Here is a 25170-nt window from a genome sequence, read left to right as displayed (position 1 = left end):
CGCTCGGAGACCTCCTGCGTCGCAGACAGCTCATTCTCTTCATCGTCACGATCTCAACGGCGCTCACCATCGGCCTGGCCATCACCAACAACCTCGTCGTCTTCCAAGTGCTCTCCTTCTTCGTCGGCATCGTCTCCGTCACCCCGCAGATCCTCACCCCGCTCGCCGCGGACCTCGCGCCAGAGAAGCGCCGTGCATCCGCCGTCTCGCTCGTCCTCTCCGGGCTCCTCTTCGGCATCCTCATCGCGCGCGTGCTGGCGGGCATCATCGCCGAGTTCAGGTCGTGGCGCGTCGTGTACTACTTCGCCATCGGCGTGCAGGCGCTCGTGCTGGGCGGCAGCTACCTCATGCTCCCGGACTATCCGTCGAAGAACAGCGACCTGACGTACTGGCAGACGTTGTGGACGATGGTCAAGTTCGCTGTGACGGAACCGGTCCTTATCCAAGCGTGTCTCCTCAATCTGGCGTCGAGCGCGTGCTTCAGCAATTTCTGGGTGACGCTCACTTTCCTCCTCGGCGGGCCGCCATACGACTATTCCACGTACGGTATTTTCTCCGTGAGAGGGTGGTAGAATGCATACTGATTGAGATGTTCATGCAGACTGGTCATTGGGCTGTTCGGCTTGGTGGGTATGGCGGGCGTGGCGATGGGCCCGCTGCTCGGGCGCGTGCTGGATAAGCTCGTGCCGTGGTACGGAACGCTATTCGCCATCGCGATGCTCCTAGTCACGTCCGCGGTGCAGACAGGCGCGGGAGGCATCAGCGTCGCAGCTGTCGTCATCGCTGCCTTCGGCCTCGACGTCTTCACCCAGATGGTCCGCGTTTCATTGACAACTTCGATCTTTGGGTCTGTCCTTCTCCTTGTACATTTGGATTGCGTTACATTTCGAAACTGACACTTGCGCATGTGCTGTTCTGACGGTAGCATCTCGCCCGCCGCGCGGTCGCGTCTGAACGCAGTCTCCATTCTCTCCGTAAGTCTAAGTCAGGCTGGGGATCGTCTCAATCCAGCGTCAATCCAGCGTTATCCTCACCACCGCACACATCCTATAGATCTTCATAGGCCAAGTAATCGGCACATCCGTCGGCACACACGTCTTCGTCCACTCGGGATGGCGCGCAGCCGCCGCGCTCTCCACAGGCCTCTTTGGGCTGCAGCTCCTGCTCCTCCTCGTGCGTGGCCCGCATTGTGGAAGGTTTACGTGGTTTGGGTATGAAGGCGGGCTGGAGGCGCGGAAGCGGGTTGCTTTTGCAGCTGGTGGTGGTGGTGGTGGTGCTCAAGGTCAAGGTCAAGGTGGTGCGGGTGCGGGTGCGGGTGCGAATTTGGGATCTGGTGGTCACAGCGCCGCGGTACCGGATGTTGAGCAGGATGCGAGTGTGAGTGAGAGAAGGGTGTCGACTGTCATTCTTGACGATATGCAAAAAGAGAAGATAGAGGACGAGAAGAGGGAATTGAATCTGACCGTAACCGTAACGCCGTAACCATTCCGTGTGTTCAGCTGGTTAAGGTTCACATGCACATCCCGTATGGCGTAGAGTAATTACTATCTTTTTTTTTTCTTTTTTGCACTATCATTCACATGTAGCGTTATAACATTTCATCTACTTGTCATTCCAAACTTCGTATATCAGCTTCAGCTTTAAAAAAAGTAACCCACACTGCATATGCTCAAATAATACCCTTTACCATAGAGAAAAAATCGGATTATAGATTTACTTTGCTTATTTTACAAGAAGGAATAGGAATAGGAATAGGAATAGGAATGAGAATGAATGAACGTGAAATGAAAAAATGAAAAGCTTGATCCTAAATCTAATATAAAGTAATAAGCAGCACCCTTTCGATGACCTTCTCCACCCATAACGCCTGAGGCCTGATATATGCGCATTTATCTAATTATCGAAAATAACTAGGCAGCGCTAGGAGGTTGATACGGGTACTGCGCCTTCCAATGCCTCGCAATCTGCTCGCGGGTAGCAACCCACACATCAGGTTTCTGCGCCACATACTCAACAAACTGAAAAAGAAAGAAACAAAAAGGAAACCATCCTCAACGATCAACACACATCCCATCCCATCAAAAAAAGAAAGCAAAAAACCAACGCACCTGCTTAATAGCCTGAAACCTCCCAGGCCGTCCAATAACCCGCGCATGCAGCGCAACAGTAAGATACGCCGGCTGCCCGTTCTCGCCTTCCTCATACAGCGTATCGAACCCGTTCTTGGCGTGTTCGAAGTAGGCCATGGAGGAGCCGAACCCTGGCGCGACAAAGAATTTGAAGTCGTTGCAGTCGTAGCTGTAGGGCATCATTAGGAGGCCTTCGGAGGGGCCTGCGATGGGGTCGGGGATGTAGTATGGGAGGTCGTCGGCGTCTGTGGGCGGAGCAGAGGGACAGAGGGAAGTTCAGCAAAAAAAAAGGTTTTAAGATACGAGAAGAAAGCGCGTACAGGTATCAGCTTGGTACAAAAGCTCCAGACCGAGCTCGCGGTACACTTTGGATATGAGCGCGCGGCTGCGCGGGGACGGGCGGCCGTAGTACCACCCGACAGGGACCTTGCCCGTCGGACTCGTCTTCTTAAACGACTCGACTGCCTGTCTGATATGCTTCTCCTCCGTCTCGGCGTCCATGAGCGTGTAGTCGATCCAGCGGTAGCAGTGCGAGGCTGTTTCGTGCCCGCCTTGTTCGCATGCCGCGGCGATGTCTCTGGATTACAAAAAATTGGGAAATTGGGAAATTGGGAAATGTGAGTTGTGTGAGAAGGGTGGGGTGGGAAGGGGTGGGAGGGGAAACGTACGGTTGTTGCTCGTATGCTTTTCCGACGGCGTAGATTGTCACGGCCATGTTGTGCTTCTCGAAGAGGTTGAGCAGGCGCCACATACCGCGGCGCGAGCCGTACTCGAACTGAGTCTCCATCGGAATATCGCGCTCGCCCTGCAATCCAATTTTCTACAAAAACAAAAAAGGCCAAACAGAATCAGTAAAGTCAGATATACAAATAGAAACGCAGAGGTTAAAAAGCATGAAATGAAAAAGAAAGAGAGAGAGAAAAACGCACGGGGCCGACTTCCTGCAACATCGCCTCGCCCTGCGCATCGCCGTTGTCGAGCGTGTTCTCGCCGCCTTCTTCGTAGTTGATGACAAAGTTGACCGCGATCTTGGCGCCGTTGGGCCAGTTCGGGTTGGGCGGCACACGGCCGTACCCTTTGAAGTCGCGTGGGGGGTAGTTGGTCAGGTTCACGGTGGATGTGGATGTGGACATTGTAGGAGAAGAGCTTGTAGAGATCTAAAGACGGGGTTTAGATATTGGAGAGTAGGTAGGAAGGTGGGTGAGAGACCTTTGGTTGTTGGAGAAGTGGTGGTTGAGCATTGAGTGAATGTTCGCCCTGTTATATAGGTCCACGGCCATGGTCATGGGTCCCTCCTAATCTCTTCCAAATCCCTTCGCAAGTTCGACATGAGAGAAAAACAAAAGACAGAAAGCTAGACCACGCCCCACGGCCCACGGGTCGCATATGCATATGCATATCACCCGACGTCGGATACTAGCAGCGCTTGGGAATTTCAGAAAAGGGCCACGGGCATGGGATAATCAGAATATGACATTGATAGGGATATGGATATGGATATGGATAGGACTGGAGAAGTTCGCAGCGGGAGTATCATCCTATCTTTAGATAAGAGCTTTTTTGTGTTCTTTGCGAATGGGTTGACCGTTGGGTATGAGATTGTGATTGTGATAGTGATAGTGATAGGGTTAGAGAATGAAATACGCCCACGGGTGACGGCGTCCGTCGGATGGTGGATGCGCGTGTCACGTGCGAGGCGGGATCTGTTTCCGAACTGTCGCGTCGCGTCGCGTCGTTGCGTCGCTCAATCAATTAGACACTTATGCAGGGTTGATGTCGATATAGGGAGCTCTGGGTTCACTCTGCACGTTGTGGTGTTACTGAAGTAAAGTTGGTATATACTCTTCCTTACTTTAGTCACTGATATTGTGTACTACGCAGTGAGAAAGGGGATGGTGGGTATGGCGTATAGTAGTTGTTCTGAATCAGATAGGGGCTCGGACGCATCCCTTTAACTCTGGAGTAGAAAGCTAAAGCGTTGACGCTGAAGAGAAACTGGTGAAATACGGAAGCTTCAAGGTGGATCCTTGAAGCCTGTACATTACCATTACTCGAGACCTCCTTGCAGGTCGACTCCCGCCATCCTGGACTCGGATGGATGATTGGAATGGATTGAACGCTCGTCCGGACAGTCAGGTAGACGAGCAGGCATGACACTACTACTACACTACACTACACCACACTGAACATTGAAGTTGAAGTTGGAAGCTCTGAATATTACAGAAAATTATTATACAATATGCATGCAGGTGGATCCAGAGACGACTAGGACTGGCAAACGAAAATTCGAGAAAGAAAATCCTCTGACGCAGACGCTCGTCCTCATGTTCTCATCGTCCTCATCGCGTCGTGAGCTGTACAGCGGTCATGATTCATGCATCATGATTCGAAGGTCAAACGAGTCGCATCCGAGTTCAACGTGAAGAAGCCTGTACGGTTGGCGGCTGACTTCAGGTCTGTCTCCATCACGATTTTGTCAGCTTCTGACAGGCCATCGGTGTGATGGGGTCCCTACCGCTGAGCAGGCTTAGTTTACTTTGCAATAATATAATATTTCTTGTCATCTCTCCTTTTCCCCTTTATTTTTGAATCTGGGTGCCGAATCTGAGCGTAATGATGTTCTGTTTTCACGGGGACCCGTACTTCCAGAAGAATAGGATGCCATTGGGGACACTTGTCACTGAAGGTATTCTTAGTTGAAAATTGCGAATCGTGGAAGAACAAGGTTTAAATACCAGGGAGAGCGTAAATGTCGGGCGATGGCGATCGAACCGGCTATGATAAGCATGGCTAATGGCAGCTCAGAAGATGAGAATAGAGAAAAAATCACTAAAAAAGAATGAAATAGTGCCGACTAAATATCTCTGGAGAAACATTCCAAAGAATAGTCGACAGTCAATAATGAGCCAGCGGCCTAGTGTATTTCCAGGCTTGAAAATTCCTAGGCTGCTAGCCTGCAAAGAAAAGGAGGGGAAGAAACCGTATGTTTATAGCGTACCTGATGTTTGTTAGCATCTCTATCGTTCTATCCCATCCGTAATCCCATCCAACGCCCATTCCAATTCAAGCAGCCTTGTATCCGCGTCTTGCATAGTTGTATAGGTGTCAGTCACAACTCGCAGAAAATTAAACCAGCTGACCTAGTTTGGGTTGTGACAAATCTACAAGACACGTCGAAAGTTGGCCACAGCCTAAAGGAGAAAATTGGTCAGAGGAGGGGAGGGAGAGCGTCCTAGGCCTGCAGCAACGACCTCGAGAACACTGGCATGTAGTCACCAAACACAATGACCCGGAACCCAACTTGGAAATTCAGATGGTGCAGAGAGTTTTTTGCTAAGCTCCAAGATATCGCAAAGAATATGAGGGTGTTGTTCACGAGGGGAACCACCCCAGCAGCGACGACGGAGAGATTCGAGAAGATTGGGCTGAACGTGAATGCATAAACAAACATATCTGACAACATGACGCGGACATGTCACATCATGCCATTTGGAGTTTGTAGAGGATCCGTCACACACAATACCCGGTTGGATGACAACAAACCTAGATAACCTAATAGATTGGGATAATCTATAGTAAACTGACAGTCGATGAATATTAAATAATGTATAACGTTCTGACTACCACAAAAAAGCAACACTGAGGTTAATGCGCCTTGGTCCCTATAGGCCGTTTGGATGATATGCAGTGAAATGACGTATTTTGCAAGTCAATGCTGGTGTTGGTCCCGGGATTATGTCATAAAACTCTGGAGAGTAACCGGTCATATGATTGTGCAAAGTTGGCATGGATCCAACATGGATCATTGGACATTGTGGGGGAAAGATGAAGATACTGAAACCCCATGCAATGGCAACATAACGGCGATGGCCATGGGGTCACCTCAGTGGCACACTGTCACACATTGCAGATATCTTCATTTCGTTCTGCGAAGCGGTGCCAACTCCCACTAACACCCCTCGGACATTAGCGTTTGCCTTCCATATACAGACCTGAAGTCACCCGCCAACCGTAAGCCTGGAGTGGAGAAAAAAATCTGTTCTCCTCTCCTTTCCTTTCGTATCCTCTCCTCTCCTCTTCTCAGTTCTCAGTCTCGCGAGTCGCGAGTCGCGTCAATGACAGCTGAGCAGTTTAATTGAAATTAACTCATCTAATCAATCAATTCCTGTCATAATCATACTTCATACTTCATACTTCTTTTCCGTTCTTCGTTCTTCGTTCTTCGTTTCTCGTACTTCGCTCTTCGTACTTCATACTTCGTACTTGTTGCCAAGCAAAAAGGTGTAAGCAAAGGCTCAGTGTGGTCGTGATGAAGTCAAGCGTTGATGGGATGTTAGATGTTAGATGTTAGATGTTAGATGCTAGATGTTGGATGTTGGATGTTGGGTGTAATGTCGCGTCGTCGCGTCGTCGAGATGGTGAGCTACATTAACACATTTACACATTTACACATTAACATAGCGCGCGGACGAGAACGAGAGAAACGCGTGAACGGGAAATTAGAAATTAAAATCGAGAAATTAAAAACGAGAAACGCGAACGCGTAAACGCATGAATTAGAAATTAAAATCGAGAAATTAGAAACGCGAAACGCGAAACGCGAAACGAGACGATGCTGCGTATGTGCACGCGCATGCGTATGAAGTGGCGCGCCAATACCAATGCCAATGCCAGCGCCAATGCCAGCGCCAACGCCATACGGCGAGTCAGGTAAAGGAAAAGATTAAGGAAATGAAAGGGAAAGGGAAACTCCTATCCCGTCTCCTACTATCCCAGCGTAACTAGCAAGTATCCTTCCTTCTTTCCTTCTTTCCTTCATCAAGAACCTACCGAACGTGCATGGACATCCACGGACCACTACGACCACGGACCATCGGAGTCACGGAGGGATTCACGATTCGCGATCATGCCATGCAATGCAATGCAATGTCATACCATGCATCTGTCTCTGCCTGTCTCTGCCTCTGTAGTATCAGCCACCGTCAACTTGAAAAAATCTGACGAGTGAGGAGCAGGAGCTCTGGCGCTCTGCAATCTGGCGCTCTGCAGGCTGGAGCTCTGCAGTCCGAAGTCTGCCACAGTCTGCCGTCCGAAGTCTCAGAGGAACGGGAACAGGAAAGGGAATGGGAATGCGGATTTCCATACTTAGCTGCTCGCTACCTTGCTACCTGGCTAGCAATGTACCATACATTGAAGATTCGAATTTGGGCGGCGTGTGCATGTGTAAGTGTAAGTGTAGGTGACAAGTCAGTGAATGTGTATGCTTGTATGCTTGTATGCTTGTATGCAGATGTCGATGTCGATGTCGATGCAGGTGGAGAATGTAGATGTCGATGTCGATACAGGTGGAGAATGCAGATGTCGATGCAGGTGGAGATGTAGATGCATGTAATTGTAGAGCTAGGCAGGAAGTAGGAAGTAGGCATGCTCGATGCTCGGTGCGCGTAGATACTCGTTCCTCGAGTCTCTCTCTCTTCCTCCCCCTTTCCTCCTTCCTAATCTCTGCACGCTCTCTTTCCTACTCTCTGAACTCTTTCATTATTTGAGGAGAGAGTCTGAACTCTCTCCTATTATTTGAGTAGCGAGCTCTCCCTCCACCTAACCGCTGTCTCTACAGTTACAGTCTTTCTCAAACCTGCGCCTACGCTGATACCGACGCCAAAATCCAAAGGAAGGCCAAAGGAAAGAACAAAGGCCAAAGCCGTTCGTTAACTAAATTCCAACCCCTGGCTGCCGCTGAACGCTGAACGTGAACGCTGAATTCAACGTAACGGTTACGGTTGCTCACCGCTTCGGCCTTATCCTGTAAGTACAGTACAGTGAGCGTTGAATTCAACGTTACGGTTTACGGTTACTCACATCCTTTAGCCTTGGCCCTGTCCTTACAGCATCCTGATTCTGATCTGAATCATCACCTAATTTCCAGAATTCCATCCAAAAAAAAAAAAAAACGAAGAAGCAACGAAGAAGAAGCAGCAGAAAAAAAAACGAAGAAGCAGAAAAAAAAGTTACGCAACACCCACTGGAATAACAGCATAATGTGGTCACCAGCGCGAGCACCAGCGCCTGAGCCAGCACCAGCGTCAGGGCCTCTGTCGGTGTCGGTGTCATCCCCGTTCACGCTAGAAGAGTTCGCGGACCTCGTGTCCGCCGCGCTTGATCCCCATCCTCATCCCCATCCCCATCGGAGCTGTCCTAGTCCTGCTCCTAGTCCGAGCGCTACTCCTAGCGCAAGCGCATGGTCAAGTTCACGTTCAGGGTCCAGAGCGCGGCCGGCGCTATCCAAATCCACATCCAGTCCCAACGACGCGCAATATTCGGATGCGCGCTGGGATCACAAACTCAACGCAGACTCAGAAACATCCAAGGTGAGCACACCGTCCCCATCACATCGGGTAAATTAAACTAAATTAAATCTAAATTAAATTTAAATTGAATTAATTTATACAATGATCATGATCCCGAAGATATCGATGTCGAAGGCGTCGCCACGCGTACGCTTGGCCAAGTTGACTCTGCCGTGGATCCAGGATCACGAAGACGAAGAGGAAGGCGGCGAAAGCGAAAGCGACCCAGACCCAGACCCAGCACCAAGCGGCCGGCGCAACTTGAACGTCAACGTTAACGAAAATGTTCGTCCCTTTTTTCCTTTTTCTTTTTTTGATTTGGTTTGATTTGTTATTCACCGCACCGCACTGTATACGTACGCGCTTCTCTTCTTTTTTTCTTCTCTGTCTCTGTCTTGTTTCTTTGTTTTCTGTTTTCTTTGTGTCTTCTGTGTCGGTGTCGTTGTCGTTTTCATTGTCGTTTGCATTGCGTATTTCCACCCACCCACCCACCCATCCGCTTCTAATACGCATACGCATATCAAAATTTAATATCAACATCAACATCAATATTAATCACAACCACAAACTGACACGACAACCCAGGCTCATGACGCGCAACTAACTCGGTCTGCCTCCCACCTTCCCCGCACAACCCCAGCAGCAGCGAAGACGCCAACGCCAACGCCCACCGTGCTCATCACTCCCCCATCCTCAAACACAAACAACACCGACGCACCCGCACCCACACCCGAGCCCCGCGTCAAATTCGCACTATCGCACCAAATTCCTATCCCCCCACCGCCTCCTATCCCAGAATACATCCCTCTCGGCGCCGCTCGCGCTATTCATATTCAACCCACCAACCCCAACACCAGCGCCAACAACAACAACAACGACGACGACGATAATAGAAATAAAAATAAAAATAAATTTCAAGATCATTCTAATCACAACCACAACCACAACCACAACAATTATAATAACAACGACAGCGGCGATACCATGCCGCTCTTATACGCCCCCCCACCACCACCACCTCCTCCATCACCCCGTCTACTAGCGAACGCACCGCTGCCCATCACACCGGGTGTAAACACCGGAGTCGGACTCGGAGACAGGGACAGGGACGGGGCGCAGGGCGGATGTCTAGAGTTCGAGTTTGGGTTCGGGTTCGAGGGTGTGAGCGGGTGTGTCGGGGGGAGTAGGGAGCGGGGGGTGTCGAGGAGTCGTGAGAGGGCTGGGGTGGGGGTTGGGGTGAGGGATAGGTCGAGGGATAAGGAGAGGGAGAGGGAGAGGGATAAGGATAAGGAAAGAGAGAGGGAGAGGGAGAGGTCGAAGGAACAAGGGAAGGAGAGGGAGCGCACGCGCACGGGCACGCGCGCTGAGCCGCCCCGCGATACGCTGCGCGTACCTGCATCTGTATCTGGTCGGGTGTCCGCGCCACCGTTACCGTTACCGTCCTCATCCTCATCTCCGTCTACCTCCATCTCGACGATGTCGACGACGATGCTAACGCCCCCACGAGCCAGAGCGCGCGTGCCTACGCCTACTCCGTTGGCTGTTGCCGCGTACCCGTCCCCTTCCTCTTCGTCTTCTGGGTCTGGGTCTGGGTCTGGGTTTGGCTCTGCGTCCGCTTCGCCGTCGCCGTCGCCTTCGTCTTCGTCAACTAAACACACAAAAGGAAAAACGAAAGGAAAGAAAACGGGAAAGACAAAAACAAAGTCAAAGACGAAGAAAGCCGACAAGGTAATGGCAACGGAAACAGAAAAGACAACAGAAAAGGCGAATGAAAAGACGGATGAACGATCTGTCCCAACCGTACACAAAGCGTCGTCAAAGTTGAATCTGAATCTCAAGATCCCTTCGCCGTTAAAGTCTTACGCCAGTGCCAGTGCCAATTCCAGCGCCAACTCTAACACGCCTCTCTCACCTAGCACGCCTCTAACATCCAACGCCCCATTATCACCATTATCACCACTCTCACCTTCATCGCCTGTGTCGCCGCTCTCGCCCAACTCGCCCAACACAGCGGCAGCGAAATCGCTAGCGCTCTTCGCGCGCATCAAAAAGCAGCTTTCGAGGGGTACCCTTAACCTTTCTGCTGCTGGTGGTGGTGGTGGTCAGGCGGGATTGGGTCAGGCTGCGGGATTGGTGGTGATGGGAGGAGGCTCGGGGGCGGGGGTTGGATTTAAGTCTGGGTCTGGGTCTGCCTCGAGCGTGCGTGTGTGTAAGGATGAACAGAAGGTTGCGGATGGACAGGAACAGGAACAGGAGGAGGATGGACAAGAGCAGGAGCAGGAGCTCGAGCTCGAACTCGCGCTGGAGTATAAACACGACACGGCGTTCGAGTATCAGTTCGAGCTTCCCGCTTCTCCTTCGGTTTCGGTTTCGCCTTCTTCGCCGTCTTTTGCGTTGTCTTTGCCTTCGCCGGATTTTGCTTTGGCTTTGGCTTCGCATTTGCCGGTGGTATCTACAGCGCTGACATCCGGGACTGGGACTGGGACCAGGTCTGGGCCTGCTTCAGCGTCGACGGCCGCAATATCCTCAACACCAGCACCAACGCGTGGTCAAGAACAAGAACAAGAACAGAAAGACATATCACCGATCCCGTTTCCTACCCATGCACATGAAAATTCAGCTTCAGCGTCGGACGTGTCAATGTCGACTTCGAGAGGTGGGATGTTGCGCAGTAGGAGGAGGAGTAAGGGGCGGGGTAGGGGTGGGTGCGGTGGGGGTGGGGGTGGTATAGAGGATCGTGAGGAGAAAGGGGATGAAGGAAGAGGAAGAGAAAGGGATGGAGGAGGTGGAAGAGATGGATATGGAGATACAAATCCAAGTGCAGGTGCAAGCGCACGTGAAAATGCACACGCACACGCACGCGGAGGCGGAGGCGGAGGCAAATACGCTCCACGCGCGGACGCGGTTATCGATATTGGCTCTCCGTTCTCGCTCTCGCATCAACAGCACCAACAACATCCAACCACTACTTTTACTACTACTACTACCACCACACCCACCACCACTACAACACCAAAGACAACGACAAAGACAACGACAACGCTCCCCCCACGCGCACTCGACGGCGCCATCTTCGGCTTCAAAACCTTCAAAAACGTCAAAAATGGGTATGCGCCGTATGAGAGGGATTATGAGTATGATGGGCGCGGGTACGAGTCGGGGTCGGGGTCGAATGTCTCTGATGAGCCGGGGCTGGAGCGGGGGCGAGAGGGAGAGTGGGAGGGGGATGGGGAGCGAGAGGGAGAGTGGGAGGGGGACGAGTCGCCGTCGGTGTATTCGTGTGAGAGTGCTGTGAGAATGGATGAGGTTGTCGGTGTGGGTGGGGGTGTAAATGGCGAGGCAGAGGAGGACAGTGCACACCATCACCGACAAGAATACCAACGCGAACACGAACATGAAGGAGACGAGGAGGAGCTCGACGACGCACACTCCCTCATCGGCTCGTCGTGCTCGTATTTTGTTGCGCTCCGCGCTAGGAAGGATGCGGCGAGGGAATTTGGAGCCGAGTTTGGGGTATCTTCTTCGCCTTCGCCTTCGGGTGGAGGTGGAGGTGGGGAGTATGAAGATCTAGGCGCTGGCTCTGTGGAACAAATCGAAGAAGGCGGGATGTCAAACTCAAATGCAAACGCGAACACGTTCACGCCGTACGTCCCGCTCGTTATCCAGCACGAGCGCGAGCGCGCGCAGGTGCAGGCGCGGGATATGAAGAGGGCGTCCATGTCGATGTCGGTGAAGTCGACGCGTTCGTCTTTGTCGCCATCACCAGTACCATCACCAGCGTCCGCATCGGTGTCGGCGTCCTCACGGCGAAGACGCGCAAACGTGCCTCTACCACTACCATTGCCACTGTTATCAACAGCAGCAGCAGCGCCATCGTCCCCTATCCTTCCTTCGCCACCGCTTTCGCCTTCGCCGTGGCTTTCGCCTACAAGTCCAACTGCTCTTCCACTCCAACAACAGTACCACCACCAGCCGCATCACCACCACCAGCCGCATCACCACCACCAGCCGCACCAGCAGCAGCAGCTCCCACCAAGATTCTCACGCTCTCTCTCCGTATCAAGCACAGAGAGCGGGGCGCCTGTTACACCGTGTACGCCATTGTTCGTTATTACGGATGCGGATGGACGGAGCTCGCGTGCTGTGCAGGGGAAAGATTGTGTAGGCGACGACCAAGATGAGGAGGAGGAGGGGGAGGTGGGTGTGGTGGGTGGTCGAGTGGGTGGAGGAGAGAGGAAATTGGATAGAGGTAGAGGTGGGCATGGGCACGGGGATGGAGATGGGCACAGGGATGGAGTAAGGCGCGTGAGGTTGAGTTTGGAGGATGAATCTGAGGCTGTTGTGAAAGTTAGTCTTTCCTTCTTTTCCTTTCTTTCTCTCTCTTCGTTTTCTCTCTCTCTCGTTCCATTTCTACTTTATCCTACTTCCATTCCACCTCTTTCATCATCATCTCTATCAAGAAGAAGTAGATTCAAAAGCTGACATTATATTTTTTTTTCCTACTTCTCTAGCAGGCTAGGCAGATAGGGGTGTCGCGGCCTATTGCGTTCGCGATTCCACCTGCGTCTGCGTCGCCGACGGTACAGCAACAGCAGCATTTCTTTGCGGCGCGTACCTCTACGGCTACGGCTACGGCTAGCCCTGCCCTAGCTTTAGATCCCTCGGGTGCTCCGTCTGTCCAACACCAAACTCAACCACAAACTCAATCTCAATCTCAATCACAATCACACCAACAAGCAAACGCCTGTACAGCGTCCCCGCCATCCTCACCACAAACCCAAACCTCACCACAAACCTCCACACACGCACACGCACAAGCACAAACATCCACACAAACGCAAGCAAAAGCGCACTCGCTGAAACGAGTCAAAACCCGCTCGAGACAGAGTATGGCCGTACATGCCGCTGTGCCGCTGTCGCCGCCGCCTATGGGGCCGTTGCCTTTGCCGCCGCCTCTTTTGCATCAACAGCAGCAGCGGGAACAGCAGAGGGAGCAGAGACGCACGTCGCTTTCGCCTTCGTTGGTGGCTTCCAATGTGAATTTGAATCAGACGCAGACGCAGAGTCAACCACATACTCAGACGCAGGCACAGCGGAGAAATAGCGCGTCGACGGTATCGAGCACCGGATTCCCAGTAGCATTGACAGCGCGCTCGTCGCTCTCGCTCTCGCTGCCCTTGTCCTCGTCCTCCGCGTCGGCGTCGTTCGCTTCCGCCTCTGCTTCCCGCGCTTCCGTCGTTTCCGCCAACTCGTCGTCGTCGTCGTCCTCTGCGTACATGTCAATGTCGGCGTCGATGTCGGCGTCGATGGCGATGGCGATGTGGGCCTCGCGCGCGCGCTCGGCGTCGCTTTCGTCCAGCTCGGTTGCGCGTGCGGGTGTTGCGGTTGGCGCGGGTGCTGTTGCTGGTGGTGGTGTTGGTGGGGGTGTTGGTGTTGGGGGGGAAAGGACGGTCGTGTCGAAAACGACTGAGAGGGAGAGGGAAGCGTCTATTTCGGATGGGTCGTCTTTTTGGGCGCGGGATGATGATGATGAGGAGGAGGAGGAGGAGGGTCAGCAGGGGATGGAGCAGGAGCAGGGGGTGGTAGAGGAGCAGGGGCAGGGGCAGGAGGATGGTGTGCGCGTTTTGGCGGCTAATACACTCTCCAACGCCAACGTCAACGCCAACGCGAATGCCAACGCGACTTTGAATGTAAACCAAGACAGGACGAGTGTCACCGGGACACACAAAATCTCTCTTCCTCCTTATCCTTCTCATCATCTTCCACTACCTACCCCCACCCCCACCCCCGCCCCCGCGCCTGTGCCGCTGATAGGCGTCGGCAGACAGATCGTGCGGCGCGGGACACCGAAGCGGGTCGGAGAGGACGGTGTGGGCGAGTGGACGCTTTTGTTAGGCGCGAGTGATGAGGATGTGTTGGATGTGGAGGAGGGTGGGGAGAAGAAGGTGAAGAAGAAGGGGAGGAGTGTGGGTGTGGGTATGGGTAGAGCCGCAGCGGGGGCGGGGAGGATGTTGAGTGTGCCGACGGCCATGGGGAGAGGTGGATGTGTGGGTGGAAATGCGGGTGGTGGTGGTGTAGAGCGTATGAGGACAAAGTCAGAGTCGGCGCTTCGCGTCAAGAACACATCCGACGCTGCTGCTGCTGCTGCTCCTGTTCCTGGTGGATCGGGCGTGCAGGACTGGACGCTGCTGCTTCCTGGCCTAGGAAACAAAAAGTCGTTCATCAAAGCCGCCGCCGCCGCTGCTGCTGCTGCGGAGGCGGCGACGCAAGCTCCTGGTGTATCTGTAACCGCGATCGCGATGTCCTCGACTTCTACTGCTTCTGCTGCTGCAGGTGCAGGTGCAGGTGCCATAGGTGACACTAGTGCTAGTCGAAAAGGAGGGCACAACAACAACGCGGCAGCAGCAGCGGCGGAGATCTGCGTCCCGCGCGTCGTATCCGTCGGGAGCGGGATCAACACCAGCAGCGCCGTATCCGTCTCTCTCCTCAAACCCAACGACGACAACGACGACGAGGACGATGACGAGGACGATGACAACTCGTCCATCGGCACTGCACCGAGAGAGCGGAATGTGCACAATTTGAATTCGAATTTGAATTTGAGTGTGAATGGGGCGATGACGATGACGATGAACCTGGAAAGCCTGCATAAGCTCGAGAAGGACCTGGAGAAGTTTAATGCGATGATTTTGCGGACGCCGTCGATTATGGGGCTTGGGCTTGGGATTGCGGGTGGTGGTGGTGGTGCTGCTGCAGGAGTAGCAGGAGGTGGTGGTGCTGGTGCTGGTGGATTGAGACATACCAAGTCGTGCGGTGTGTTACCAGGCGTCGACGAGCCGCCGCCTAAAAATGCAGTGTTGCGCAGTGTGGAGGTCTTCGGCGATTCTCTAAACATAAACACCACAATGACGGCGAGGACGGCGAGAACGACGATGCTGGCTGCGCCGGTCTCGCGCGCGCGCAGGCTGAACTCGACCGCGACGTTGCGGATCGACACCTCGTCGTCTGCGGCTGCTAGTGCTCGTGCTAGTGCTCGTGCTAGTGCTAGTGGTAGTGGTAGTGGGACAGGCAATCTACACAGGATGCGGTCGACTTCGTCGGCTGCGTCTGTGTCGTCTGCGGAGGTTACGCCCACGGCGCTCTCTCCGGTTTCGGGATTGTCGAAGGTGGTTTTGGTATCTTCTCAGCAGCAGCAGCAGCCAATGACTACAAACACTACAACTACAACTACGACTACAACTACGACTATGACTGCGCCGCAGACTCTGCCAGCGCTATCCCCATCCCCGTCGCCCTCGCCCTCGCCCTCGCCGACGTCGTTCCGCGCTGTCCATGCCCAGCGCGACTCGGTGCTCAGCGTGGTCAGCAGCTCGAACGATGTGTACTTTTCCGACTCGAGTTTTTCGGGGGAGTATTATAGCGCGCGGTCGAGCTTTACGAGTGCGTTGGCTGGGGATGTTGTTAGTTCGTGGGAGTGAGTGGTGGATGTTGGATGTGGATGTTGGTGCAGATCGTGGTGTGGTGTTGTGAATTTCCGTGCTTTGTCTGTGTCTTCTCCTTTTTTTCTTCGCTTTGCTTTCTTGTTTCGAAGCTTCATGCACATGTACAATCATTTGTTTTCTCCTTTTCCTTTTTTTTTCTTTAATCGCCGTGCCATTGGATTCAGATAACCTCACCGCCTCTCATTTTTTGGCTTTCTTTTTGCTTTCGTCAATCCGCAAAATTGTAAGAAACGTCTGTATTATACCAATACCAACCTCTACTTCCGTCGTCGCATTTCTTCTTTTTTTTTTTCTTTTGACGCGTATGAACCGTATCCCACACTCTCCTTCCTTTCCTTTCCTTTCCTTTCCTTTCCTTTCCGTTCCTTGCTTGTTTATCGCTTAATTTTTACTTTATTGATCTAATACTCGAATCTCATAGTCACTAAAATCCGTCTCTCTCTCTCTTTTTACCGTCATCGATCATCATAGCATTTATACCGCTGCTACTTAGCATTAGCATTAGTATTGGCATTAGCATTAGCACTAGCTACCCCCTCATTTTATCTTGTACAGTATACCCATAGCTCTTTTTGCATGCATCTCAATTAATCTTATTTTTGTTGAGCTTTCAGCAATGTGATGGGTCGATCAAGTGTCATTGGCGCCGTCACGGGATTCAGACTAAACAAGGGGTTCAAACAGGCACTAGCAACTCCTACGCGTCTCCTCTCCCCTTGAATCAGTATCCAGCACATAACAATAATATTCCCGTTCATTCTTTTCTATGTCTACCTCTGAGGGTACCTCTACCAGCACGTTGTCTGTAACTGGTTTAAATCACGATGGTGCCACTGCTGCCGCACCTTCAACAATTACATATACTAGCACCACCCCTGATACAGGCTTTGTGGTAGAGCACGCCATCAACAACGGCTCAAATGGCTCTACAAGCGCTAAAGGAGTCACAGCATCCAAGATTTCCGCAGATGCTGCTTTGGCAACGAAAGTGGATGCCGACTCCAATGAGCCGAGGTGTGTGGCTTCAACCATTGCTCTTTCTTCCTTCAGCGTGACAAGACTTCAGTAGACGCTCGGAAACGCCCCAAACCAATTGCGCGGATAATACAAACGAAAATCTTTCCATTCTTCAGTCACAAATTGCATTAGAAATGAAAGACGAGTTCATCGAGTGCAGTGTCGATGTTTTCTTCAAGCATTACCTTCCGTTTGAGCCATCAGAAGCAGCTGTTGAAGAATGCATCTTGAAGCTTCTCTGCAAGGATACTTCTCCCATTGGCGACGCTGTTGATAATTTTCCTAGTCCTGAACAGGCTCCTGCAACGCCTAAACAATCCGCACGCATCAAGCCACTTCATAAACTTGACTACAACACAGGCCACCCCGTATTGTCGGAAGTTGTGCTGACGGTTGGGTACCCGGATACTCCTGGTCTTCGATTCACCGACTACATGAAACGGCCTGGTAGCCACGGCTCTGTGGAAAAGACAGTATTTGCTCCCTTGAAGACTATTGCTGATGCCGTTGGGAGCTATAGCAACACGTGTGACGGCAGGGCTCGCAACAATTTCCAGTATCTCCATTGTCCGCAGACAGTCATTTTATCGGATATAGGGAACTCTACAAGCAGGATAGATGCCTGCTTTTCCAATGGAGGAAGTGATTTACACAGCAAGTATATTGCTGTACCTATTGAGCAGAACGTCTCCGCCGCCAATAGGGATTCAGTAAGTATGATGCAACGCGTTTTTTTACACATGCTTTTTGCCAACCTTTCCTTTAAGAACAACCGTCGGGTATTATCAGCAAATGTTCAAATCATGAACGATGACGTGCGGCGAATGTTCACCTATGGGGTACGTAGAAACAGACTCTGCAAAACGAAATATTTCTCACTTTTATTGGTTTCAGATGACGTTTGAAGGCGATAAGGCAACGCTGTGGTATCATTGTCGCTCTCATTCTGCTGTTTCGAGACAATTTAACTTTGTCGAGGTACGCTTGTGTGCTTCTTTTGAATTGGCCAACATTACTGATTTAATAATCACTCTAGAATCCCAGATTACTCGTCAAGGTGTTCCTATCATTCCTATTTGCAACAGACGAAGAACTCGGCTACGATCCCAACGTCACTCCGGTCGAAGGCAAGAAGCGTCAGTACATTTTCAAAATCCCCAGTTCTGATGGGATATCGGCCAAGTTCTACCGCACTGTCAAGGTACTTGCTGAATACCCCTCGAACAACATTTCTGGTCACATGGCGCGTGTATGGTTGGTCGATCGGGTTGATTCTGAAGGCAACAAAATTGGCCCGCAATGTGTCTTGAAAGACGTCTGGCTCTCCGTAAATGCTCTCACTGAAAAAGAGATCCAGACGGCCATCTTTGCAGATATTGAGAAATACTGTCACCCCGACAAGCCAGATTACGACTTGGCATTGGATCCTCCTGAAGACTCTCCCGAAGCCTCTCTCAATAATATCAAGATGCGAAATGCTGAGCTCGTTAGATCTGGAGAGTACAAACAGTATTTCCTCGAAATTGAAAGTGATCATGCTGGCAAGCCATCCAAAGATGTTTTGGAGGGATGTACTCCCGTCACAGGCTTGTTTCAGAACGCCGATGCAGATAGGATTGCATCTTTGAACGAAAATTCTATTCAACCTGTGGGATCGACACCTTTTATAAAGAGTGGACAGCAACACAAACGAACATTTACCCCCCGGAAACAATATCGCGTCATCTTTAAAGAAGTCTGCCAGGCTGTGGGCGATCTGCCTACTTTGGGCAAGGTGCTTAATATACTTAAACAAACTGTTATACGTAAGCTTCAACCTCGATTGAGTTTCTACACTTTCTCATATATACCTTTGTAGCCCTTTCGCTCCTGTACTGTGCTGGCTGGGTACACAGAGACATCAGCTCGGGGAATATTCTTGCTCATCAAGAAGGCAGCGTCTTGCGGGCCAAATTGTCAGACCTTGAATATGCCAAGAGGTTTCCTCCACCTGAAGCTTATAAAGGCAACGGTGATGCCAAAACGGTACTTTGTTATTTCACTCTTCTATGGGTCTTGTTGTCTCAACAAAATTCCAGGGTACTCCTTTTTTCATGCCTATCGAAATAATGCAAGAATTTTATATATATAATCGAATCGACAACAATGACGACATAGAATTTGCAATTCACGACCCGTCTCTTTTTGTCGCCAAACAACAACTCGCCCAGCTTGGTGCCCCCAGGAAAAATACTTCGCAGAACGATATGTCTTATAACTCGGTGATCTATAATTTTCAACATGATCTCGAGTCGCTTTGGTGGGTTTTAGTGTGGTCTCTAACCGCACGTGTCAGCCATCAACCTTCCAGGACCTGGGCCAACCAAGTTTTTCAACATGATGTCGTGCCTACTCCTGAGAGGATACGCTTTCTGAGGGGTTTGTCCAGGATCACGCTTGAAGATATCTTGCTCCCATCAATCTCATTTATGCATCTCATGGTGGACTACATAAGATCTGCCATGAATCTTGCGTATTCACAACGTGCAAGGGACGACACACTCAGAGACACGCTATCTTATGCTATCATTGTAGACCGCTTCCATTTTTGTTTTCAACTACTCGAGAGTGTCGCCGGCTCCCCTTGGGAGGAAACACCTCTTGTGATGAACATCCCCGCTGATGACCCCAACTCTGTTCAACCTGCTGATGCCGCTACAGCAGAGCCCAGTGCTCCCTCACTTTTTGCTGGTTGTAAGAGACCCAATCCAAACATTGGGAAGACGGCACCCTCAGAATCTTTTAAACCAGGCCCGGCTGACGAAGACGTAGAAGCTACCCTGGAATGGCAAAGAACTAAGCGCATCAAGACGCAGGATGATCTTAACTTAGGCGGTGGCTCAAATGCCTGAGGCAATCCAACGCCAGGAAATTCGACGACAGGGCGCCGATCCAAGTCGGGCACTAGGTCGAAAATTGGGGAGTCGTAGTTCATCTCGACGCAGATAGATAACGCCCTCAATCTCTCTTTTGATATCTCACGGTTTTACAGGCCATACTTTTACAGTGTTCATAAATCATAATACATTATATTGTTTGGTAGCTAGTATGGTAATCAATAAATTAATTGACGATGGCACAACTTTTTTCTCAGTACTAAAGTTACTCTGCATGTATTGGCATGAAAGCAAAGCCAGCGACTTAGGAGGGCAATAGAAAACCCAACGCCACGGCCCATTTTGATGGAAGCATTCAAATGCCAAAGATCAATTCAACGCTGTTGATTGTTTATATCTCACTGACTTAAGTTGAGGACCCCCGGGCTACTGGGCCAGGAAAGGGTTCACTCCAAAGCGCGGTCTTCATGGAGGTATAAATTTATAATTAGTGTTAAGTATCTGTACAACTACTAAATAAAAGTTCAATGAAGTTTTAACGTGAAGAGCAATAATTTTTTATTCCACTTATCATGGTTTCATTTGTCCTAAACCATCATTGCATTTTCCTCAGAAAAAATTGAACAGTTTTCGGTCCATTGGTCTCTTCACTATTTTTGATTGAAAGCAAGCCGGGAATTTGCCGGGAAGACAGTGAACATACCGTGAGAATTTGTTGCACCGTCACGGGCCAGGTGAACGCGTTGAAATGGCACTGCCAACTATGTTCTAATACTACTCCTACATCAGGATCCAGCACAATAACGCCCCCAGGTTGACTCTTCTCTCCATGTCCACCTCCAACGGTGACTCTATCAACGCCATGCCCGCAACCAGTTCAGATCACGACAGCGTCGTTGGTGCCACACCTCCCTCAGGTGCAGATGCCAGCACTATTTGCAAAACCCCTGTTGCAGGATCTACGGAAGAACCTAGCACCCACAATAGTTCAGTCGCCTCCACAAGCGCCGAAGGGGCAACAGCATCCGAGGCTAATGCAAATGGTACTTTGGCAACAACAGCTGATACCAACTCCAATAAGCCAACAGCTGATGCCAACTCCAATAAGCCGAGGTGTGTAACTTATACGACTACTGGTTCATCCTTGAGCATGACGAGAAATCTCAAAGACCCTCAGAAACACCCCGAGCCAATCGCACGGATGGAAAAACTGAGGAACTCACCACCCTTCGATCACAGATTGCCTTAGAAATGAATAACGAATTCGTCGAGTGCAGCGTCGAGGTTTTCTTGAAGCATTACCTTCCATTTGAACCTTCTGAAGTAGCTGTCGAAGAATGTATCTTGAGACTTCTTGGAAAGGATGCTGCTCCCACCAACGATGCTATTGAAGGCTGCCCCAGTCTCCAGCAGGCCGCAGAACCACTCAGACAATCCGCACGCTTCAAGACGCTTCATCAACCTCTCTATAACAAAGAAGAGCCGATATTGTGGGAAATTATACTAGAGGAAACCACTGCTCTTCGATTCACCGACTATATGGAATGCCTCAGTAATGAAGAGGCAGCAGAAAAGACATTATTTACTCCCTTGAAGTCTATCGCTGATGCCGTCGGAGGGTACAGTGAGACCTGTGACGGGAGGGTTCGCAACAGTTTTCAGTATCTGAATTGCCAGGATACGATCATTTCATCGGACATAAGGGGCTCAAACAATAAGATAGATGCCTGCTTTTCAAATGGAGGGAGTGACCTACACACCAAGTATATTGTTGTACCTATTGAGCAAAAGGTCACCGGTGCCAACAGAGATTCAGTAAGTGTCATGCAACCTTTGGCACATGCTTTTAGCCAATCTTTTCTTCAAGAACAACCGTCAGGTAGTATCGGCAAATGTTCAAATTATGAACGATGACGTGCGGCGTATGTTCACCTATGGGGTATATAAGAACTGACTCTGAAAAATGGAAAGAATTTGACTTCCATTGACCTTAGATGACCTTCGAAGGCGATGAGGCAACACTTTGGTATCATTGTCGCTCCCATTCTGCTGTTTCGAAACAATTCAGCTTTATCGAGGTATGCTCGTGTGGTTCTTTTGAATTGATGAACATTACTGATATAATAATCTCTGTAGAATCCAAAATTACTCGTCAAGGTGTTCCTATCATTTCTGTTTGCAACAGACGAAGAACTCGGCTACGATCCCAATGTCACTCCGGTCGAAGGCAAGAAGCGTCAGTACACCTTCAAAATCACCAGTTCTGATGGGAAATCGGCCAAGTTCTACCGCACTGTCAAGGTACTTTCTGAATACCCCTCGAACAGCATATCTGGTCGCATGGCGCGTGTATGGTTGGTCGATCGGGTTGATTCTGAAGGCAACAAGATTGGCCCGCAATGTGTTTTGAAAGACGTCTGGCTTGGCGTAAATGCTCTCACTGAAAAGGAGATCCAGACGGCCATCTTTGCAGATATTGAGAAATACTGTCACCCCGACAAGCCAGATTACAACTTGGCATTGGATCCTCCTGAAGACTCTCCCGAGGCCTCTCTCAATAATATCAAGATGCGAAATGCCGAGCTCGTTAAGTCTGGCGAGTACAAGCAGTATTTCCTCGAAATTGAAAGTGATCATGCTGGCAAGCCCTCCAAAGATGTTTTGGAGGGATGTACTCCCGTCACAGGCTTGTTTCAGAACGCCGATGCAGATAGGATTGCATCTTTGAATGACAATTCTATTCGACCGGTGGGATCGACACCTTTTATAAACAGTGGACAGCAACACAAGCGAACATATACCCCCCGTAAACAGTATCGCGTCATCTTCAAAGAAGTCTGCCAGGCTGTGGGCGATCTGCCTACTTTGGGGAAGGTGCTTAATATACTTAAACAAACTGTCATACGTAAGCTTCAACCTCGATTCAATTTCTACATTTACTCATGTATAGCTTCGTAGCCCTTTCGCTCCTGTACTGTGCTGGCTGGGTACACAGAGATATAAGCTCGGGGAATATTCTTGCTCATCAAGGAGGCAGCGTCTTGCGGGCCAAATTGTCAGACCTTGAATATGCCAAGAAGTTCCCTCTACCTGAAGATCATAAAGCCAACGGTGATGCCAAAACGGTACTTTGTTATTTCATTCTTCTATGGGTCTTGTTGTCTCAACAAAATTCCAGGGTACTCCTTTTTTCATGCCTATCGAAATAATGCAAGACGTTTATATATATAATCGAATCGACAACAAAAACGACATAGCATTTGCAATTCGCGATCCGTCTCTTTTTGTCGCCAAAAAACAACTCGCCGAGCTTGGTGCCCCCCGGAAAAATACTTCGCGTATGTCTTATACCTCGGTTGTCTATAACTTTCAACATGATCTCGAGTCGCTTTGGTGGGTTTTAGTGTGGTCTCTAACCGCACGTGTCAGCCACCAACCTTCCAGGACCTGGGCCAACGAAGTTTTTCAACATGATGTCGTGCCTACTCCTGAGAGGATACGCTTTCTGAGGGCTTTGTCCAGCATCTCGCTTGAAGATATCATGCTCCCATCAATCTCATTTATGCATCTCATGGTGGACTACATAAGATCTGCCATGAATATTGCGTATTCAGGACGAGCAAGGGACGACACACTCAGAGACACGCTATCTTATGCTATCATTGTAGACCGCTTCCATTTTTGTTTTCAACTACTCGAGAGTGTCTCCGGCTCCCCTTGGGAGGAAACACCTCTTGTGATGAACATTCCCGCTGATGGCCCCAACTCTGTTCAACCTGCTGATGCCGCTACAGCAGTGCCCAGTGCTCCCTCACTTTTTGCTGGTTGTAAGAGACCCAATCCAAACATTGGGAAGACGGCACCCTCAGAATCTTTTAAACCAGGCCCGGCTGACGAAGACGTAGAAGCTACCCTGAAACGGCAAAGACCTAAGCGCATTAAAATGTAGGCTGGTCCTAACTCAGGCGGCCGCTCAAATGCTGGAGGCAATCCAGCACCGGGAAATTCGGCGGCAGGACACTGATCCAAGTCGGGCACTAGGTCGAAAACTGGAGGGTCGTGGTTCATCTCGATGTAGATAAATAACGCCCTCAATCTCTCTTTTCATTTCGCATGGTTTTACAGGAACTGCCACAAAGACTACGACTACGGCTATGAATATGACTACGCCGCAGACTCTTCCAGCACTGTCTCCATCCCCGTTCCCGTCGCCCTCGCCCTCGCCAACGTCGTTCCGTACTATCCATTCCCAGCGCAACTCGGTGCTCAGCGTGGTCAGCAGCTCGAACGACGTGTAATTTTCCGACTCGAGTTTTTCGGGGGAGTATTATAGCACGCGGTCGAGCTTTACGAGTGCGTTGACTGGGATGTTGTTAGTTCGTGGGAGTGAGTGGTGGATGTTGGATGTGGATTGTTGATGTGGAGGTGAATGTGGAGGTGAATGTGGATGTTGATGCGGATCGTGGTGTGGGGTTGTGAATTTCCGGGCTTGGTCTGTTTTTCTCCTTTTTTCTTCCCTTTGCTTTTTTGTTTCGACGCTTCATGCACATGTACAATCATTTGTTTTCTCCTTTTCTTTTTTTCTTTAATTGCCATGCCATTGGATTCAGATCACCTCATCGCCTCTCATTTTTTAGCTTCTTTTTGCTTTCGTCGATCCGCAAAATTGTAAGAAACGTCTGTATTATACCAACCTCTACTTCCGTCGCATTTCTTCTTTTTTTTGACGCCTGTGAACAATATTCCACACTCTCCTTCCTTTCCTTTCCTTGCTTGTATATCGCTTAATTTTTACTCTATTGATCTGATACTCGAATCTCATAGTCACTAAAATCCGCCTCTCTCTTTTTTAAGTTTTTACCGTCATCGATCATCATCGCATTTATACCGCTGCCTACTTAGCATTAGCATTAGCACTACTAAGCTACCCTTCATCTTATTTTGTACAGTATACCCATACCTCCCTTTGCATGCATCTCAATTAATCTCATTTTTTTCTTGAACTTTTCACAATGTGCAATGGCATGGTTGGCAATTGACCTTGAAGTTGAGTATCTTCAGCGCTTAATCTACCTAAAGGTGGTATCTACGGTATCCACATTCACTCCGCTATATCGAAAAGACTTTAAAGTTAAGAAATTTGACTACCCTCAGCGCTTAACCTGTCCAAGTATCTACGGTATCCACATTCAGTCCGATAGATCTAAAATTATCACAATTCGCAGTCTTTATGGCCTACGTGCTTATCGAGCAATTCAACCGACAGGGAAGCTTGTTGAAAACGGAACAATATATGAAT

At 50.2% G+C, this 25170-nt stretch overlaps 4 protein-coding genes across 4 annotated transcripts; 3 read left to right on the top strand and 1 right to left on the bottom strand.

The window, feature by feature from the left end:
• Positions 1–1910: 1910 nt before the first annotated feature.
• On the bottom strand, positions 1911–3262 carry JR316_0001361 (Chitin deacetylase 1; the record flags this gene model as incomplete). Its single annotated transcript, XM_047887170.1, has 5 exons — positions 1911–2018; positions 2109–2374; positions 2450–2706; positions 2798–2949; positions 3059–3262. The coding sequence occupies 5 exons, from the start codon at positions 3260–3262 to the stop codon at positions 1911–1913; spliced, it is 987 nt and encodes a 328-aa protein (XP_047754916.1).
• A 4905-nt stretch (positions 3263–8167) lies between these two features.
• On the top strand, positions 8168–15954 carry JR316_0001360 (uncharacterized protein; the record flags this gene model as incomplete). Its single annotated transcript, XM_047887169.1, has 4 exons — positions 8168–8497; positions 8597–8761; positions 9062–12823; positions 12988–15954. 4 exons carry the CDS (start codon positions 8168–8170, stop codon positions 15952–15954), a joined length of 7224 nt encoding a protein of 2407 aa, XP_047754915.1.
• A 790-nt stretch (positions 15955–16744) lies between these two features.
• On the top strand, positions 16745–19886 carry JR316_0001359 (uncharacterized protein; the record flags this gene model as incomplete). Its single annotated transcript, XM_047887168.1, has 7 exons — positions 16745–16992; positions 17048–17705; positions 17763–17834; positions 17890–17973; positions 18032–18800; positions 18854–19020; positions 19074–19886. 7 exons carry the CDS (start codon positions 16745–16747, stop codon positions 19884–19886), a joined length of 2811 nt encoding a protein of 936 aa, XP_047754914.1.
• Positions 19887–20700: 814 nt separating this feature from the next.
• Positions 20701–23820, top strand: JR316_0001358 (uncharacterized protein; the record flags this gene model as incomplete). Its single annotated transcript, XM_047887167.1, has 8 exons — positions 20701–20984; positions 21041–21686; positions 21739–21810; positions 21866–21949; positions 22008–22776; positions 22830–22996; positions 23050–23264; positions 23316–23820. The coding sequence occupies 8 exons, from the start codon at positions 20701–20703 to the stop codon at positions 23818–23820; spliced, it is 2742 nt and encodes a 913-aa protein (XP_047754913.1).
• Positions 23821–25170: the final 1350 nt, after the last annotated feature.

This window comes from Psilocybe cubensis, chromosome 1 (genome assembly GCF_017499595.1).
Source record: "Psilocybe cubensis strain MGC-MH-2018 chromosome 1, whole genome shotgun sequence".
NCBI classification, from domain to species: Eukaryota; Fungi; Basidiomycota; class Agaricomycetes; order Agaricales; family Agrocybaceae; genus Psilocybe; species Psilocybe cubensis.
Note: the sequence above shows the minus strand (reverse complement) of the source record. Positions and strands in the feature narration are given on the sequence as shown.